The sequence below is a fragment of the Anas acuta genome, chromosome W (genome assembly GCF_963932015.1).
Source record: "Anas acuta chromosome W, bAnaAcu1.1, whole genome shotgun sequence".
Taxonomy (NCBI): Eukaryota; Metazoa; Chordata; class Aves; order Anseriformes; family Anatidae; genus Anas; species Anas acuta.
The window spans coordinates 9,692,788-9,713,750 of record NC_089016.1 but is presented as its reverse complement, the minus strand read 5'-3'; the positions used below and the strand labels follow the sequence as shown (position 1 = coordinate 9,713,750).

Below are 20,963 nucleotides of genomic sequence, written 5' to 3'. Positions count from 1 at the left end.
AGGCTTTCTCTGTAGGTAAAGAAAATAAAGAATCCAGCATAAATTAACTGCTTTCAGCTGCAATCTCTTCCCAACTCTGGAGCTGGGGGAGCATCCCCAGCACGCAGGAGGGCTCAGGACTAAGAGCCCAGCTGACATGCAGGAGCAGACCCGGTGGCCCTCGGGGCTGCCCCTCACTGCCCACTGGGCTCTTCCTCTTTGCTGCCTTCTGTTCGGGGCTGCTGCTTCCCTGGCCACGGCCAGCAGCAGGATCAGAGTCCCAAAGTGACTAGTGAAAGACCGAGGGCTGGTCTGGGAGCTCCCTTCCTGGTTCCACGTGGCCAAGCAAACAGTAACTGGCCTTTGACTGTCCTGGGACTGTCCCATTAGTGCTGGCTCTGATGGCAAATGGCATCCTGGAGAGGAATCTGGAGCTGCTCTGTGGGTGGGTCATGCCTCTTGTGCTGGCCTGAAGAGTGGGGTTGGCCCTGCGGGGCACAGAAACCCTGTGCTGGGGATCTCCCAGGCATGAGACAAGAGGTCCTGAAGCTTCATGGACCTCCTTATCCTGTGCAGTGGCTGGTGGAAACCAAAGCAATCCAAGCCTTACGGAGTCCTGATGCTGTGCCAGTATTGCTCAGCAATAGACAAAACACTGGTGTGATACCAATGCTGTACATGTATGACCAATGCTCGAAATGACCATTTCAGATGGAGATCAATCCCAAGAGCCCCCAGTTTGTCTGTGACGGAGTTTGTTGTGCTGGGCTGGGCTGCTGTTACAGGGACAAAGACTACTACTGGCAGTAGGGGTACCCTGGGAAATCCACCTGGCTCAATCTGAAGCCCCAAGGGGCTCTGGTCTCCTGCAGGTCCTCTCTGACATCGGCCAGTCCAGGAAAGTTCCTCAGATTCAGCGAGGTATCTAGAGGTGGAACTGGTTGCTTATGGTCAGACAGCAAAGCTTTGCCCAAAATTCTGTGCATTCCTTCAGTATTTAAGAAATAGAGCACCTAATCATCATCACTTGAAGGGATTTGGGTGAATCCTTTCCACAAAGTATCCCACAATAAGTTGAATTTTTGTTGTCACAATATGAGAATTTCCAGGATGTATATTCACTACAGGAAAAGAAATACTGTTCTTCCCCTGCATTTGCACTACTCTGTCGATTCTGATGTGCATTTAATGTCCATAATCTTCCACTGGTCCTGATTAAGCTGACAGTGTTGGAAGTTCCCTTTCCAGCTCTCTGTCTGGACCTATGAACTTCCCATTGGTTTCCAGATTTTCCCACCGCAAACTTTTGATCGTTCTGATCCCTCTAACCCACCCAGTTAGCCTCTGACCATCAGGGAGTTCAAACTTGCCCATGTTTAACAAGTTCATCTAATCATGTCCTTAGGCAGCTCCTCAACTCTTTTTCTATTTAGCATTTCCAATCTAGCTGTATAAAATATTTTACATTTTAAAATAATAAAATAAAATAAAATAAAATAAAATAAAATAAAATAAAATAAAATAAAATAAAATAAAATAAAATAAAATAATAAAATATTAAATCTAATTTCTTGTCCATCTAATTTCTACTTCTTCCTTTTGAAATGTGAAGTTGCCTAGAGACAGCCTGGACTGGGCACACAGCTGAGGAGTTTGTTCTGTTTTTCAGCAAATTGTAATATGGTTTACAGTTGTTTCAAAATAATAAAATAAAATAAAATAAAATAAAATAAAATAACAACAACAACAACAACAACAACAACAACAACAACAATAATAATAATAATAATAATAATAATAATAATAATAATAATAATAATAACAATAATAATAATAATAAAATTTATGTGCCTCTATGCAGCCTAAGGTGGGAACTGGTGCAATGGACATTAATATCCAACTGTTGATTTCAGTGGAGAATCTGGTGTAAGGAAAAGTGATGAAATCCTCAGCTGAACAGTGAGAGAAATGGGAGGGACAAGAGGTGAGGAATGTCCATGCAGTGTCCAGCCTCAAGAGACTGCTTTTCCTACCTTCCCACACCTTATTAGGAAAAAACCTGGATCCACATCAGCTGGGGAATGCTGCTATCACAATTTGCCTGATTTCAAGACTATTGAAAAATAACTGTAAATACGAAAAAATCTTTCTTTAGCCTTCTTGATGTCTTCCTCTTTAACTACATTTCTCATAGTTCTCTAACTAGCTGTATAAGTCTTGAGGAAATAGTCAGAACAGACATGGGTTGCTAGGGCTTTCAGCATTTTAGTGTCCCCATTGTGTATTTGGTACTCAGGTACCTCAGGTACTGCAAGGAGACAGAAGAAATCTCTCCAGCAGCTAAAGTCAGAAGCAAACAGCAAAGTTTCTTGAAGCACTAAATCAGCCTCACTGAGGGTCATTACTGTGAAAGTCTCCCAATGGAATTATTTGAGAAGTTAATTGGAGGCCATGATTATAGATTGGTTAAGAGTACTAAGATTTCATCTGAGTGACCTCTGGCACCACAGCACTACCCTTTGAGGGACATTTCTTCCTCCTCTAACCCAGTGTCCACTTTCCAAGTTGTACTTTGTGACAGCTGATTTTTTTCCTGCTGTTTCATGCTAGTGACCAAAGCTCAGCCATCTCAGACACCACTCCTCAAGCAGGACTCCCAATGCAGCAACCTTCCTGTGGTTTATCAGCTGACCAGACACAGTTGCCTCACCATCATCACCCAAGCCATGGGCTTGCTGCTGGCTTCAAACTCCTCGGATAGACATGACCAAGTTGTGTGCCTCCTACTTTCTCTTCCTGTTGCAGTAGGGACAGAGAAATGCATGTCCAGGCCTTCTTCCCGGATAGGGGTTAGAAGCAGGGTTTGGTGATCTGCTTATGGTGTCAGGTCAGAGTTTAGCGTACAGTCAAGCTCTGTGGGATAGGGTTATTTTTAGGGCTGGCCTGTTGGCAAGGTTTAATTAAAGCACTTTTATCTAAGTGATAAAGACAGGGATTAGGGTGAGCAAGAAGTTAATGGTAAGGGCTTATGGGTTTGAGCTTTGGGAAGCTCAAGGGAAGTTTTGAGTTAAAAATAGTAGTATATTACAGTTACGGTGAGGAGTAAGAGGGGTTAGAATCAAGGTAAGAGCAGGAACGTTTTCAAAGTCAGTATTGTAGCAGCATCAACCCTCAGACTTCTTAAAAATTGTTAGTTTTTGTTGGCCAAGCCCTTCTTCCTTCCCCCAAAACCATACACCTCTCCTGTACAAGCTTCTCCTGACTTCCCCATGTCAGTCAACTTCTTAGGGGCAGCTTTCTGATGGCTTTCCTGATCTCAGAGGATCTGTCTTACCTCTGATGGCTACTCTACATCTGAGACAGAAGTGGCATTGTAGTCAGGAGGGCAAAGGGCACAAAGGTCTGTAGGAGCACCCTGCATATCATGCCCAGCAGCTCTGCACCACCCCAAAAGTTTGCTTCGTACCCACCAGCTTTGGATCTAGAATGGCTCCTATGGCTCCTGGATAACTGTTCACAGGCCTTCATGGAGGCTGCAGCTATCCCTGGGCATCTTGTAGGCAGTGGCCACCCCTGCATGGAAAACTGAAGGAAGCCCTATTTTTTAGGAAAAAGCTGACACCTCTGACATGACACCCCTTGTTCAAGACCTGTTCCAGTCTGGGGACTCCTGGGTACTGCCAGCTGGTAGTCGAGGGATGACCTGTCAGCTATTTCAGAAAGAGCTCGACTCACAATCTGCTTTACAGACATTCACTAAGGACTGGGTAAGGAATTTCTGAGGCACCTCTGAACTCATAATACCACACCTACAAAACTCCCCTTTTATGGCCCAGGACGTGCCCAGGTACATGTGAGCGGGTTGTGATCCTTCAAGCCCATGGCACTGTTGCTGGACTCCCAGCCTCTCTGACACACACGAGCCAATTACTTGTAGTCCTGTGAGGTGCTGTCAGCCATCAGCCCCATGGTGTGCTGTAGAGCCCCAGTGCCTGGGAATTGGGAACATTGATAAACTCACGGGCACTAACAACTAACAGGGAACATCTGAATCAGCCCCAAATCCATAAAAATCCATGCTGAGTCTCTGCTCTCACCACACTGAGAACCTGTGGAAAGAAGGAAAGCATCATGCCCCTTTGGAGCCTCTTCCTGGGGCTTGATCTTGACAGCAGCTTTGCAGGAAGGTCTCAGCCTTCAGGCAGTGCCTGGAGGAGATCCCCCCTTAGGAGGGAAGTGCTGCAGTGGAGGCCAGCTGTGCCACTGCCGTGCCCACTGCCTGTCCCTGCCTGCAGTCCCAGCACAGCCCCACAGCAGCACTGGCACCAAGTGAGAGGAGCAGCCGGTCCTGAGCCCACCAGCAGGGCTCAGCAGGAGAGAGTGGGATGGTCAAAAGAGTAGCTCTGCATGCCCCAAGCGCTGGTGCTCCCTGGCCGTGCTGCTGGGATGGGACTCTTTTCAGAGCCAGGCCTGGTCTCAGAGGAAGGATGTCAGAATAACATGGCAGTGCAGGCTCCTTCCTTAAGTTCACAGATAGACGGGCTCTTTTTGTATAGTCGCTGAGCTAGACTTTAAGAATACATACTTAGGTGGAATTGGGATGAATAATATCATTTTAGTAGGTAACATTAACTGAACTAAAACTAAGGAAATCGAGTAATAAAATTGCAAACAAGCAAAAAGAAACAGACTATAGGCCGTTCCTATAACAAGTAACATTATGACTCATCTGCATAGGCAGACTGACCACTTATTCTCCTGCAACACGTCTAAACATCAATTTCCACAAAGCTTCCTTGAGCTCCTGATTCCTCATACTGTAGACGAGAGGATTCAATACTGGAGGCACCACCGAATATAGAACTGCCATCACCATGTCCAAGGATGGTGAGGAGATGGAGGGGGGCTTCAGGTAGGTAAACAGGACAGTGCTGACAAACAGGGAGACCACGGCCAGGTGAGGGAGGCACGTGGAAAAGGCTTTGTGCCGGCCCTGTTCAGAGGGCATTCTCAACACTGCCCTGAAGATCTGCACATAGGAGAAAACAATGAAAATAAAACAGCCAAATGTTAAAGTCAAACTAAAAAGAAGTGCACCCAACTTCCCTGAGGTAGGCATGTGAGCAGGAGAGCTTGAGGATCTGGGGGATCTCACAGAAGAACTGGTCCACAGCATTGCCTTGGCAGAGGGGCAGGGAAAATGTGTTGGCCGTGTGCAGGACAGCATTGAGGAAGCCACTGCCCCAGGCAGCTGCTGCCATCTGGGCACAAGCTCTGCTGCCCAGGAGGCTCCCGTAGTGCAGGGGCTTGCAGATGGCAACGTAGCAGTCGTAGGCCATGATGGTGAGGAGAGAATACAATGCTCCAACCAAGAAGACAAAAAAGAAGACCTGTGCAGCGCACCCTACATAGGAGATGGCCCTGGTGTCCCAGAGGGAATTGGCCATGGCTTTAGGGACAGTGATGGAGATAGAACCCATATCGAGAAGGGCGAGGTTGAGGAGGAAGAAGTACATGGGGGTGTGGAGGCGGTGGTGGCAGGCTACGGCGCTGAGGATGAGGCCGTTGCCCAGGAGGGCAGCCCAGTAGATGCCCAGGAAGAGCGCAAAGTGCAGGAGCTGCAGCTCGCGTGTGTCTGCGAATGCCAGCAGGAGGAACTCGCTCACTGAGCTGATGTTGGACATCTGCTGTTTCTGGGCATGGGGTCCTGTCCAAGGAGGGACAAGGCAGTAAGAAGACACAACAAAAGTATATGATAATTTATGTTTCAATTTCGGCCTCTAAGCAGGGATTAGGCAGGTCCATTTCAGGAGCTCTGACTGTTGCTGCCTGAGGGTGTCCCTGGGAGCGGGGGACTCTGCTGTAGGCAGTGCAGTTAACAGTTCTTACCTATAAAAAGAAGTAAAGAGGAACATGGGGTATTCTCAGATTATTTTAACTCTTGAAATGAACAAATTGTTGCTCCCAAATCACCTAACGGCAGAGAAGGGCTGTGGTCATTTCTTTTTCCTATACTGTCATTCCTGCTGCACTACAAGCAAAACCTTGTGGATCCTCAGAGTCACAGATACTATTCCTCTAGTGCAGAGTGTACTTCAGAGAGCACAGCCAGTCTGTCCATCCGTTCTGGTCTCAGCTGCCCTGCCCTGTGCTGGTGGGAGAGAAGAGCAGCGATTGTACCAGGGAGGTGCCTGAGCCCTCCCTCACACAACATTTCTGTCAGGAGCTGCCTCTCAACATCTGCCCATGTCCTTGCTGGGAACTGGTTCTGTGTCCCCACATCTCTTCCTTGTCCATGCTAACATACCCCATCTCACAAGCTGTGTGCTCAGACTCACTCAGATTCCCTTCAACGGCAAGTATCCTAGGGCACTGAATCCAAAAAAGCCTTCCTCCTCAGACTAACCAAGCCTTAGTCTTCCTCCTGAAATGCCCATTCATAAACGCCACTCTCTCAAGTTTTTCCTAGTCAAAAATTAAAAGAAGAGTGAGACCCATTCCAAGAGATGCTATCAGCCATCGGATGTTCCAGCTGTAGAAAACCCCTCTGGCAACCCCACCTGCATGGCCCTGCTGCCAGAGCCACACAGTGTCAACAGCCTGCAGATGTGTCCTGCCACACGCTGCCCTCTGTTGTTGCACTCCTCAGTGCCTCCAAGCCCTCTCTCCTTCTCTCCTCTCTGTGTGCCAGCTGCGGTCAGAGCCCCCAGCCCTGCTGCGCTGTGCAGAGGAGCTGCTCCTGGGCACAGCTGGCTCTCTGCACCAGGGCCCTCTTGCCACGAGCTCTCTCTGTCCCACAAGCCCGGCCCAGCTCAGCAGCACAGCACCAGCCCAAGGCACTGCAATCACCCCTCTGGGGGCTTTGCTGATGAGCCCACGAATCTCAGGTACTCAGAGACAATTGAAGACATCTCTCCAGAAGTCCAAGTCAGAGGCAAGTTTCCTGCAGTGTCCCCCTGAGGGCCAGCACTGACACAGCCTCCCTTGGAGCTCGTTAGAGCAGAACCCTGGAGGCAGTGAGGACAAGGAGACAAAGGCAATGTGAAGGTGACACTGATGTGTGGACAAACTGGATGTGTGTCACCAAGCACAAGGGCCAAGCCTTGACCCTTCGCCTGTAAGAAGGGAGATCCTTTCCCTGCACACCTTGCTCAGGGCTCTTTGTGGGGCAGTAGGAGATGGGGATGTACATGGCCAAGTGCAGGAGAATGGTACAGCCCCTGTCTGCTTCATGGTTGGGGGCGAGGAGATAATCAGGCCCTGGTGCTTTAACGATCAGCTGTCTCCTCATAGGCCTCAGTGACAGTGACAACAGCCATAGCCACAGACACAAAGACCTGGGTCCTGTTGGGACTTTGAGTCTTGCCATTCTCATTGCTCCTCTCCACATGAGGATGTCCTAGTGACTCCCAGACCTGCACCTCTTTACTGGTTAGTTTTTGGCACTTGTTCGTGCAGTGTCTCAGGGGATCTGAGCTGAGTCTGAGAACTCAGACCTTCTTGGTGGCCATACTCCTCGTAAGGCAGCTCTGTAGGAAACTGGCCTGGTTCTTGGTGTTAGGAATGTTTTAACAATTCGTGTCAATAAAGAACACTCTTCCTCTGGGCCCTGCACTGTCAATTTAATTCTTGAACCACAGATGCAGTGTGTCCCAGTCTCCCCTTCATTCTAGGCAATTTATCAAGTCTTCAGAAAATACTCCCCAAACTTATGAACCTGTTTGCTTTTGTTATTCTGGACTTCTGTTTCTAACAGTTACAGCCTTTTTTTTTGTCTTCTTTGAGATTAACTTAACACTGCCATAGGTGTGACTGTCCCTGTGAATGGCTGGTGAGGAATGTTTTAATTACTCGTGAAGTGTCAGTAAGAAAGCTATTTGTGTTTGCGTGAAGTCTTTGATGTCTGGGGGTTTCAGAACAACTGATAACAACTAGTGACTGTCATGGGATACTATGCAAGCCTCTGATATCTGGCCAGGTGGCCAAGAGATTAAGAAGAAGAAAAAAAAGAAGCTGAAGGACAGCTAGGAGACAAGACCTGCAGGGGATATCGTGTAAACTTGACATGGTGCAACAGAAGTACAAAGGGGAAGGACAAGAAAAAAACTTGGAGAGGAAGACTACGAGCCTTCGGCATGAAAGACCCCCAGAGACCCCCAGAGGAGACTGATGCGCATGCTCAAGTAGGAGGGACTGGACCCCGGAAGCTAATTATAATAATGTATTTTTTTTTTAGAAGTAGTAATGAATATGTATTAGTCTAGGAGCATAAAAATCAGCTACTTGATGTAACTGGTGTGCGTCCTGGTGGAGCGGAGACTCCCGGTGCACCCAGCACTGTTTGCTTACCTCTATTCTTTTAATAAATCCTATTTATTTTTTTTATTTAATCCTATTTTGAAGATTGAGCCATTTCTAACAACGGACCTCCATCTCCTGAGCCGGTTCTGGCCCCAGCGTGGGGGCTGCTGGGGAGGTCCAGAGCTGCCTTTGTGCCAGCAGCTGCGGTGCCTTGCGAGGGGCTGGGGCTGTGGTGGCTGTGCCCAGAGCCCTGCAGCAGCCTGCGGTGGGCACTGCCCTGGGGCCAGCACAGCCTGAGCTGCTGGGCTGGGGAGAGGGCAGGGAGCTGGGGAGAGGTGGGCAGGGCCTCGGCTGGGCTGGGCGGTGCCCGGCAGAGGGCAACAACAGCGTCAGGGAGCGGTGGCAGCATGCAGGGGAGGGCTCCCAGCAGGGCTTGGTGCTGCAGAGCCAGGGCTGCTCCAAGGGAGCCCAGAGCTGCAGGGGCAGGGGAGAGGAGGCCGAGGGCCAGGGCGGCTGCTGCAGGGGCAGGGAGCTCAGCATGGCCCTTGCAGCCCCCTGCCCTGGGCCTGCCTCTGCCCTTGGGCTCGGCCCCGGCCTTGGCTCTGCTGGCAGGAGCACTCTTGCCATGCGCTTCCTGGCCTCCCCTCGACTGTGCACAGCTGCTGCCCACTCAGGCTGCTGCCACAAACGTGTCCTCACCAGCAGCACCACCCTTGGGCGGCTTCTGCTGGCCTCCCCCAGCCCACTGCCTTGACTCCTTGTCTGTGCTGGTCCCCACTGTCCACACCCAAATGCGTCCCTTGACTGTCAGCTTCCTCACCGGTGCCCTGTGGGATGAGACTGCTTTGGGTGGGACACGTTACCCTTAGGTGTTGTAGTGTTTCTTTGTTTTTTTTGATGGCACAAAAAGTTCCTTCACCAGTGATGTACATCCTTCTTCATGTTAGGCCATGATTCAGTGGCCTTCACAATTCTTAAAGTGTTTGCTTTATTTCAGAGATGAACTGGATTACGTCTCCTTGATTAGTCTGAGTCCCAATGCAATGCCTTTTGCCTTCTGCCACTCCTGCACAATACCTATGACTTTCCATTACTCTGTGCATTGACTTGATGGGTCATCTCACATTTTCCACTGTAATTCCCATAGTTGGAAGGGGATGGATTCCCAAAGCACGGCAAGCTGATGGGTTGTATCCTAGTTATTTGAATTTTCCTGTTCTTGAGTCTTGCAACATGAATTTGCTGCAGATGTCCCAGGATGGTAAATAGATGCTCAGGTGTCTACTAGGAACAAGAGAGTATCTTGAGTTCCCAATGGCCATTTCGGCTTTAGGTCAATTTCCGAAATTCACTGAAGAATGGGTGTTGTCTTTGAAGAGGTTTTATGTGCTGGACTGGACTGTAGTTGAAGGGATAAAGAGTGATGCCGGTAGCAGAGGTACCCTGGGAACTCCACCTGGCTCCAACTGAATCCCCCAAAGGGCTCCAGTCTCCTGCACACCCTTTCTGATAGCTGCAAATCCAGGGAACTACTTCAAATACAACCGGGTCTCTGGTGGTTTCCCTGATTGCTTATGGTCAGACAGAAAAGTTCTGTGTCAATATCCAGTAACTTCATTAGTACTTAACTGATAGAGCAACTACTCATCACTTCAAATGATTTAATCCATTCCATGGAATGTCACACAGTGTAGTTTCTACCATGTAGAAATGTGAAATTTCAGGATGTATTTTCATCGCAGGAGAAGAAATACTGGTGTTCATCTGTAGTTGCATTGTCCTCTCATAGTCTGTCACAATGTGCTCCCTCATCTTCCAGGCACATCCACAAGTTTTGATTAAACAGACAATGCTGAATGTAGCTTTTCCAGCTATCTGCACCTATGCACTTCCCATGGTTCTGGTTTTCCCTCCTCTTACTCTTTGATCATTCACACTGCTCTCACCAACACAGTTGCTGCTTTGAGCATGAGGTAGAAGTAGCCCAACTTGCCCATCTATCAGCAATCTGTATTTTTTTTTCTTTTAGCAAGAACCTCATACTTCATCATTGAAATAATATGGTATGGATCAATGCTAACACTATTTATTGTTCATAATTTCATATCTATCGGTATAAAATACTTCTTGTACATTCAATCTTTTGGGAAGGTAAACCTCAGAGAAGGAATAGAAGATGAAGAGGTTTTTTATTATTTTATTTTATTTTATTTTATTTTATTTTATTTTATTTTATTTTATTTTATTTTATTTTATTTTATTTTATTTTATATTTTATTTTATTTTATTTTAAAAATTGCTGCATGATTTCATTTTCTTTGGTTAGAAATAACAAAGACCCTTCTGTACCTGTGTACAGCCACATGTCTTAGGAAAGCAGGCAGGAGCTGCTGCAAAGGGTCTGTAACATCCAGCTGCAGCCTTGAGTGAAGTCTGGTGTAAGGAAATGAGAAGCAAGCGCCAGGTGGCCAATGAGAGAAATGGCAGGGCTCTAAGGTGTTTAACCTGGCTGGCAGCTAAACACCACAGAGCTATTCGCTCACCCTCCCACCTCCTTCTCTGGAAGGGGGGAGAGAAACGAGAAAGTGAAGCCTGTGAGTGGAGATAAAGACTGTTTATTAAGACAGGAAAATAATAATAACAATAATAATAATAACAATAACGATGATAATAGTACTACTACTAATAATGTGTACAAAACAAGTGATGCACAATGCTCACTACTCGCTAACTGATGCCCAGCCTAACCCCGAGCAGTCCAGCCCTCTCACCCCTGCTAGCCAACCCCTATATATTGTTTAGCATCATGTCAGATGGTATGAAATACACCTTTTGCTACTTTGGGTCACCTGTCCTGGGTCTGTCCTCTCCCAGCTCTTGCTGCACCTCCAGCTTACCTGTAGGCAGGACAGAGCAAGAAGCTGAGGCATCCTTGGCTTGGTGTAAGCACTGCTCTGCAACAATTAAACATCCGCATGTCATCAGCACTCTCCTCATGCTATGCCAAAACATAGCATTCTACCAGCTACTAGGAAGAAAATTAAATCTTTTCAAGATGAAGTGAGGACAAATGCTATAACTAGAGGTCACAAATTGCCTGAGATTAACTTGAGGTAAACTAGAAAAGTGAGATAGACAAATTATTGCTAAGTAAATATTACCACTAGAATCAGTTTCTTCAGTGTGGCTTTCAGCTCCTGGTTCCTCATGCTATAGATGAGCGGGTTTACTGCTGGAGGTACCACTGAGTACAGGAATGACACCATCAGGTCCAAGGAAGGGGAGGAGATGGAGGGGGGCTTCAGGTAGGCAAGTATGGCAGTGCTGACAAAGAGGGAGACCACGGCCAGGTGAGGGAGGCACGTGGAAAAGGCTTTGTGCTGGCCCTGCTCAGAGGGCATCCTCAGCACTGCGCTGAAGATCTGCACGTAGGACACCACAATGAAAACAAAACAACCAAATGCTAAACATGCACTAACCACCAGAAGTCTAACTTCCTTTAGGTAGTCTGAATCTGAGCAGGAGAGCTTGAGGATGTGGGGGATTTCACAGAAGAACTGCTTCAAAACATTACCATGGCAGAGGGGCAGGGAAAATGTAGTGGCTGTGTGCAGGACAGCATTGAGAAAGCCACTGCCCCAGGCAGCTGCTGCCATCTGGGCACAAGCTCTGCTGCCCAGGAGGCTCCCGTAGTGCAGGGGCTTGCAGATGGCAACGTAGCGGTCATAGGCCATGACGGTGAGAACATAAAATTCTGACGCAATCAAGAAGACAAACAGAAAGACCTGTGCAGCACAGCCTTGATAGGAGATGGCCTTAGTGTCCCAGAGGGCATTGGCCATGGCTTTGGGCAGAGTGGTGGAGATGCAGCCCAGGTCGAGGAGGGCGAGGTTGAGGAGGAAGAAGTACATGGGGGTGTGGAGGTGGTGGTGGCAGGCTACGGCGCTGAGGATGAGGCCGTTGCCCAGGAGGGCAGCCAGGTAGATGCCCAGGAAGAGCGCGAAGTGCAGGAGCTGCAGCTCGCGCTTGTTTGAGAATGCCAGCAGGAGGAACTCGCTCACAGAGCTGATGTTGGGCATTTGGTGGTTCTGGCCATCGGTTACTGCCAAGGATGAAAAAATCTTTAATAAATAAGAAGACATACCTGAGATAAAGTTCTTACATTTCTCACATAACTGCCCTGGAAACCATTTCAGTCAGACATTTAGCAGGTCCCTTTCTTGTGTTCTTCTTGATGCTGCCTGAGGGTGTTCGGGGTGGCAAGGGACTGTGCTCTGGGCAAGGAGTCAGTCCTGTCCCACAGCCAGAGGTAAAGAGGGAGATGGGGTAATCCCATATTCAATCACCTGATAATAAAGAATTTTTCAATATTGTTGCTCCCAATTCACCCAACTGTGGAGCAGGGCTGCTGGGATTTATTTTTGTATTTTATGTCTTTCTGCCCAATCCACTCTGTTTTGTAAGGCATAAGTACTGGGCATTTCAAGTGAAAACTTGTAGATGCTCAGATAAAGAGGATGATTCCTCTGGTGCCGAGTTTCATTTAGAGATGACAGACATGCTTAGGCTCATTTGGCCTGTGCTGGTATTTATTGAGCTACAGAATTATTGCACTCGTAGGTTCATAGAGACATGGAGTCATAGACTATCCCAGCTTGCAAGGGGCCCACAAGGATATTCAAATCCAACCCCTGAATCAGTACATGAAAACTCCAAGAGGACTCCAGTTTCAAAGTGCCCATCTCCAGACCCCTCACACTTTTCCCGTACTCCCCTTCCCCCAAGCACACCGAATGTCAGTGTGCTGCTGCCAGGGGAGGCAAGGCCAGGGAGGGACAGACGGACTCTCAGCAGACCCTCCTGTGCTGCAGCTCTGCCTGCAGAGGATGCAGCTCCTGCTCATTGTAAATGATGTGTACTCTGCTTCGGCCTTCAGACACCTCCCAAAGGCAGACAGTCATATCTTCTGTAGCTGCTAAAGATCAGCTAGTATAAACTACAATCCTGACAATGAATTACCATGAAACCTGCCTCCCCTCCACTGCAGGAGTCTGCAGGCACACTCTGCAGAAAAAGCCTTACCCTTCACATAAGCCAAGCCTCGATCTTCTTCTTGAATTGCCCCTCATAATGCCGTTATCTAAAGCACTGCAGAAACAGAGAGACCCATCCTGACATATGCTATCAGCCATTGGATGTGCCAGCTATAGAAGACCCCTCTGGCAACCCCACCTGCATGGCCCTGCTGCCAGAGCCTCACGGTGCCAAGAGCCTGCAGATGTGTCCTGCCACACGCTGCCCTCTGTTGTTGTGCTCCTCAGTGCCTCCAAGCCCTCTCTCCTTTTCTCCTATCTGCATGCCAGCTGCGGTCAGAGCCCCCAGCCCTGCTGCGCTGTGCAGAGGAGCTGCTCCTGGGCACAGCTGTCTCTCTGCAGCACTGTCCTCTTACCAGGAGCTCCCCTTGGGCCCAGGAGCCCAGCCCAGTTCAGCAGCACAGCACCCAATCATGGCATCACTTGCTCTGTGCCCTTGGACTCCCTCGTGGTGTCCCCAAGGCCTCAGGGCTGACAGCTCCCCAAGGCAGCAGGGTCTCTGCTGGGGTGTGCTCATTGAGGCAGACTGAACTGATCATCTACTGCTCCTCTCTGAACACAAGATTTTTAGAAGTGTGATTTGCGCTGTTGGACTGTGGTTGTCAAACATGATGTGCTTTAACCTGGCAGGCAGCTCAGCACCACACAGCTGTTAGCTCACACCAACCCCCCCAAATTCTTATAGGTTGAGGACAGGGCAGTTGAAAGGACTGAAATAGTAGAGAAAGAATTATAATAGCAACTATAATTCTCAATTATTTTTCAATGATCCTGGGAGTCTGGAGAGGTCCCGGTAGACTGGAAGCTGGCAAATGTTGTGCCGATTTTCAAGAAGGGTCAGAAAGAAGACCCTAGCAATTACAGGCCTGTCAGTCTCACGTCAGTGCCTGGTAAAATCATGGAGAAGATGGTTCTCGAACTTCTTGAGGCGCACCTGGGGGACAAAGCAGTCATTGGTCCCAGCCAGCATGGGGTTGTGAAGGGTAGGTCCTGCCTAACTAACCTGATTTCCTTTTATGAGAAGATCACCCGTATGGTGGACCAAGGGAAACCAGCTGATGCGATTTTTTTGGACTTCAGCAAGGCTTTTGACACGGTTTCCCATAGGATCCTACTGGACAAAATGTCCACCATACAGCTAAATAAAAACATCATACGATGGGTGAGCAATTGGCTAACGGGCAGGGCCCAAAGGGTTATGGTGAATGGGGCTGCGTCAGGCTGGCGGGCGGTCACCAGTGGGGTCCCTCAAGGCTCCATTTTAGGGCCGGTACTTTTCAATATTTTTATAAACGATCTGGATGTAGGAATAGAAGGTATTTTGAGCAAGTTTGCTGATGACACCAAACTTGGAGGAGTTGTGGACTCTGTTGAGGGTGGAAAGGCCTTGCAGAGGGATCTGGATAGGTTGGAGAGCTGGGCGATCACCAACCGCATGAAGTTCAATAAGAGCAAGTGCCGGGTCCTGCACCTGGGACGGGGAAACCCTGGCTGCACGTACAGACTGGGCGATGAGACGCTGGAGAGCAGCCTAGAAGAGAGGGATCTGGGGGTCGTGGTAGACAGCAAGTTGAATATGAGCCAGCAGTGTGCCCTGGCATCCAGGAGGGCCAACCGTGTCCTGGGGTGCATCAAGCACGGCATCCCTAGTAGGTCAAGGGAGGTGATTGTCCCGCTCTACTCTGCGCTGGTGCGGCCTCACCTCGAGTACTGTGTGCAGTTCTGGGCACCACAGTATAAAAAGGACACAAAACTGTTGGAGAGTGTCCAGAGGAGGGCTACGAAGATGGTGAAAGGCCTGGAGGGGAAGACGTACGAGGAACGGCTGAGGGCACTGTTCAGCCTGGAGAAGAGGAGGCTGAGGGGAGACCTCATCGCAGTCTACAACTTCCTCGTAAGGGGGTGTCGAGAGGCAGGAGACCTTTTCTCCATTAACACCAGGGACAGGACCCGTGGGAACAGGGTTAAGCTGAGGCAGGGGAAATTTAGGCTTGACATCAGGAGGGGGTTCTTCACAGAGAGGGTGGTTGCACACTGCAACAGGCTCCCCAGGGAAGTGGTCACTGCACCGAGCCTGACTGAATTTAAGAAGAGATTGGACTGTGCGCTTAGTCACATGGTCTGAACTTTTGGGTAGACCTGTGCGGAGTCAAGAGTTGGACTTGATGATCCTTAAGGGTCCCTTCTAACTCAGGATATTCTATGATTCTATGATTCTATGACTATTGTATCATTATTATTATTATTGTTATTATTATTTTTGTTATTATTATTTTCCTGTCTTATTAAACTGTCTTTATCTCAACTCACGGGCTTCACTTTCCATTTCTCTCCCCCGTCCCAGAGAGGGAGGGAGGAGGGTGAGCGAACGGCTGCGTGGTGTTTAGCTGCCGGCCGGGTTAAACCACGACAGCTCCCTTGGAGCAGCCCTGGCTCTGCAGCACCAAGCCCTGCTGGGAGCCCTCCCCTGCATGCTGCCACCGCTCCCTGACACTGCTGTTGCCCTCTGCCGGGCACTGCCCAGCCCAGCCCAGCCCCTGGCCACCTCTCCCCACCTCCCTGCCCTCTCCCCAGCCCAGTCCATCCCAGCCCAGTTAAGTAGCTCAGGATGGGCTGGCCCCAGGGCACTGCCACAACAGGTTGCTGCAGGGCTCTGGGCACGGCCACCACAGCCCCAGCCCCTCGCAAGGCACCACAGCTGCTGGCACAAAGGCGGCTCTGGGCCTCCCCAGCACCCCCACGCTCAGGAGATGGAGGTCCGTGAAGCTGCAGGAGCCCTGCTCTCTTGCCTGGCAGATCCCCAGCACACAGTGCCTGTGCCCCTCAGGGCCAGCCACGCTCCCCAGGCCAGCACAAGAGGCCTGGCCCAGCCACAGAACAGCTCCAGATTCCTCTCCAGCATGCCATTTGCCATCAGACTCAGCAACTTCAGGATACTCCCAGGCCAGTCAAGGCCAATTATTGTTTGCTGAGCCATGGCCATCCAAGAAGGGAGTTCCCAGTCCAGCACTACACTGAAATTCTGATCCACGGTGAAGCCCAGAGAAGTACGGGGACCGTTCATGCAGCAGTTCCTTGGATATATTCCTACCACCAGCTTCGGAAGAGCTGTGCAAAGAAAGACTGTCAGCAATATACATGGAGTCTCAAGACTTAGACAAATGCAAGAGCACAAGAGAAAAATGAGGAAGCCAAAAAAGAGCAGCAGTGAAAAGGCCACGTCCTGCTGCTGGCCATGGCCATGGCTCCACGGAAGCAGCAGCCCCGACCCGAAGGCAGCAGAGAGGCAGAGCCCAGCGGGCAGTGAGGGGCAGCCCCAAGGGCCACCAGGGCTGCTCCTGCATGTGGCAGCTGGGCTTTTGGTCCTGAGCCCCTCCTGCGTGCTGGGGCTGCTCCCCCAGCTCCAGTTGACACGGGACCTCCGACCAGTGACATTCTGAATGTATTTCAGATGCCTTCCTTATTGTCTTTATTCACAGAGGAAACCTAGCTCTACAGGTACATGAGATGATTGTGTTACAGTAAATAAATTAACATACTGCAGGTTAAAAATTCCATTATTCAAATAAAAATTGTATTGAAAAAAATGTTAAAACATAATAATAAAAATTCTCCTGTCAGTTTCCCAAATAACTTATCAGTCCAATTAGTGTTTTTATTTACCATTATGTATTATGACAGTGGTAATAATGACCACATCACTGATGCTTAAGAAGCATGTATAAAAACAGTTTTAATGAAAGTATTCTTGAGCTCCTGGTTCCTAATGCTATAGATGAGAGGATTCGCTGCTGGTGGCACCACTGAGTACAGAACTGCCACCACCAGGTCCAGGGATGGAGAGGAGATAGAAGGGGGCTTCAGGTAGGCAACTGTGGCTGTGCTAACAAACAGGGAGACCACAGCGAGGTGAGGGAGGCACGTGGAAAAGGCTTTGTGCCTGCCCTGCTCCGAGGGCATCCTCAGCACTGCCCTGAAGATCTGCACATAGGACACCACAATGAAAACAAAACAACCAAGGACTAAAGAAACACTAAACACAAGTGCCCCAGCTTCCCTGAGGTAGTAGTCTGAGCAGGAGAGCTTGAGGATCTGGGGGATTTCACAGAAGAACTGGTCCACAGCATTGCCTTCGCAGAGGGGCAGGGAAAATGTAGTGGCTGTGTGCAGGACAGCACTGAGAAAGCCACTGCCCCAGGCAGCTGCTGCCATCTGGGCACAAGCTCTGTTGCCCAGGAGGCTCCCGTAGTGCAGGGGCTTGCAGATGGCAACGTAGCGGTCGTAGGCCATGACAGTGAGAAGGGAATACTCTGCTACAAACAAGAAAGCAACGAAAAAGAGTTGGGCAGCACATCCTTGATAGGAGATGGCCCTGGTGTCCCAGAGGGCATTGGCCATGGCTTTGGGCAGAGTGGTGGAGATGCAGCCCAGGTCGAGGAGGGCAAGGTTGAGGAGGAAGAAGTACATGGGGGTGTGGAGGCGGTGGTGGCAGGCTACGGCGCTGAGGATGAGGCCGTTGCCCAGGAGGGCAGCCAGGTAGATGCCCAGGAAGAGCGTGAAGTGCAGGAGCTGCAGCTCGCGTGTGTCTGCGAATGCCAGCAGGAGGAACTCGCTCACAGAGCTGATGTTGGGCATTCTCTGACATTGGACACAGTTGTCTGTTGAAGACAGAAGACAGAACAAAGTTAGAAGAGGCTTCTCTGAGGAAAACCTATTGCAAGTTTTGGACCAACCCCCTGCCTGAGACTCTCTTTGCCGGAGAGCCTTTCCACACCTCCCTTACTTGAGCTTGCAGACGAGTCCTTCCTGCTGTTCATCAGGGGGAAGCAGGGATATGGGGGAAACTCTAGTTCAGTCCACTGATCAGGACATTGAAATTCGCAATGCTTTTTCAAACAATGCATCTCAATGCAGAACAGAGCTTCAGATGCCACTGCTGAACACTGCTGTTCTCAGATGCCCTGTGTCAGCCCTCTGTGACCTGCAGGACCAGCCCACTCAAGTGTTTCCCTGAGAAGAAACAGCAGACAGCTGAGAGCAGAGAACCCCCAGTCCAAGTGCAGCCAGACAGAAACCTTACCTTGTCTGTGCGTTGTGAGCAAGTTCTCAGCTCTTCCCTCCTACTAGGAGGTGTAGACGTCCTTTCACTTATTGCACCTCATTGCAGCTTCCCACAGACAGCCATCAGGACGCAAGGCCATGGTGTTAGCACAGAGGTATCTTCTCCTTGGGGCACCTGGATAACACAAGGATGCCACGAGAGAGCTGCATCCTGCTGGAGAGCAGCCTAAAGACCAGGAGGATGCCCCACAGACAGAGCTGGATATCTGAAAGCTGGAGTGTCCCATATCCCAGCTGCACTCCTGCAGGGTCTGGAGGAGGCTTGGCCACTCTGCTCATGGCTGACCAGGGGTACCTGCTTTAGGGCACTCCACGGGGCTTCTGCCAGACTTCCTCACCTCGCAGGGCAACCCAGCAGGACTCTCAAAGCCTACTGCATTGCCCACTGCCCTCCCAGAAACAAGACCCAGCAGGAGACCCTTCCAGGACCTGCAGCTGCATGGCCCTGCAGCCAGACCCTTACCTTGTCAAGGGCTGTGCAGGTTTCTCCTGCAAGCAGCTCTCAGCATCCTCCCACTGCCAGCTGCCTTCAGTCCCTCTCTCCTTTTCTTTTCTCTGTCTGCCTCCGTGTCTCTTTCCTGCTGCGCTATGCAGAGGAGCTGCTCCTGGGCACAGCTGTCTTTCTGCACCAGGGCCCTCTTGCCACGAGCTCTCTCTGTCCCACAAGCCCGGCCCAGCTCAGCAGCACAGCACCAGCCCAAGGCACTGCAATCACCCCTCTGGGGGCTTTGCTGATGAGCCCACGAACCTCAGGCACTCAGAGACAATTGAAGACATCTCTCCTGAAGTCCAAGTCAGAGGCAAGTTTCCTGCAGTGTCCCCCTGAGGGCCAGCACTGACACAGCCTCCCTTGGAGCTCGTTAGAGCAGAACCCTGGAGGCAGTGAGGACAAGGAGACAAAGGCAATGTGAAGGTGACACTGATGTGTAGGAAAATTGGATGTGTGTCACCAAGCACACGGGCCAAGCCTTGATTCCCTACTCAAGGAACCCTTCACACCTTGCTCAGGGTTCTTCCGGGGGCAGTAGGAGATGGGGATGTGAATTGCCAAGTGCAGGAGAACGGTACGACCCCTGCCTGGTTCATGGGTGGGCGAGGAGTTAATTAGACTCTGTTGCTTTAGTGATTAGCTTTCTCCTCAAAGGCTTTAGTGGCAGAGACAACAGCCATAGCCATGGACACAAATATCTCACAAGGTAACATTATAGGATGCTGGCCTTGTTCCTGGTGAGCAGGCGCCACTGCTCATAGGGCATCCTTCGTGGTGCTCCTCCTCCGGGCCACTGCTCACGCAGCAGGCTCCCAGTCTGCCCTGATGTGTGGGGTTGCTCTTCCTCTGGTGCAGAGCTGGGTTCTTCTCCTTCTAAATGTCAAGAGGTTTCTGTAGGCAAAATCCTGCAGCTTCTCGAGGTTCTCCCACACTGATGCTCCATTCTGTCAGCTCTTCATGTCTGCAGGCAGACAGTTCAACCTTCCTGTGACTGTGCTGTCGAAGAGACAGCACAGGAGCTGCAGGAAAGTTTGGATAATGCAGGTGTAATCAGTTGAATGGAATTGCAGCACAGTCACAGAAGGGTAGAGGATGGAAGGCTGCCAGGTCCCACATTTGCTGCACTTCCTTCTCATGCATGCTGTCAGTTTGTCTGGAGCTGTGTCCTGAGTGTTACAGGGCTGTGCAGGTCAAAATTAGAAGGGCCAAAGCCCAGGTGGAGCTCAGTCTGTCTATGACTCTCAAAGACAATAAACACTGCTTATAGAAATACTTTAAATAAAAGAGGAATAAGGAGAAACATAATTCTTTATTCGGGGTGGGGGAAATCTGGTAATGATCTAGAGACAAGATAAAGGCTGAGTTAATTAATTCCTTCTTTTCCTCTGACCCTAGCAGATGGACCAGTTGTTCCCCTGGACGTTTCTTCCCCTTCATGGCCAGAGCCAACATTCCAGGGCACGCTTCGTGGGTGTTTCTCCTCTCCTGCTTTTTCCTACTACCACAGAAATCTTCATCAAGGTGGAAACCACTCCTGAAGTAGGCATCCCAACACAGCAGGCTCCTTGCGGCCTCTCAGCCAACCAGACACAAGTCACCTCAGCAGCAGCTTCCAAGCCAGGGGCCTGCTGCTGGCCTTGCAGCTTCTTGTGGAGACACAGCCAAGTCTTGTGCCTCCTGCTGTGCACTCATGGACTCAAGCAGAAGGGACAGGACAACCCATGTTGGGGCCTTCTTTCTGCCTGGGTCGTCCTGGGTCTGGAGGCAGAGGGGATCTCACAGTCAGCATGCCAGGCAGGTGCCTTCTGCTGGCCTAGCAGGGCCACTGCCAGATGTCAGCCCAAAAGTGCAGATCCCAGGGAGAAGTCAAGGGTGACCTGCCACCTCCAGACACAAGTGACCTCACAGTCCCTTTCCGTGACACGTTTTCCTGCTGGTGCCCTATGAAGTGCAGAGACAGAAGTGACCTCACAGTCACT

General features: G+C 50.0%; 1 protein-coding gene across 1 annotated transcript; it reads right to left on the bottom strand.

The window, feature by feature from the left end:
- Positions 1–776: 776 nt before the first annotated feature.
- LOC137846859 (uncharacterized) lies at positions 777–18,008 on the bottom strand. Its single transcript, XM_068664968.1, is given in 9 exon segments — positions 777–904; positions 1,881–2,008; positions 4,755–5,077; positions 5,079–5,759; positions 11,178–11,234; positions 11,442–11,702; positions 11,949–12,034; positions 12,245–12,401; positions 17,103–18,008. Coding segments are annotated over 9 exon segments (2,727 nt in total).
- Between the last annotated feature and the right edge of the window lie 2,955 nt (positions 18,009–20,963).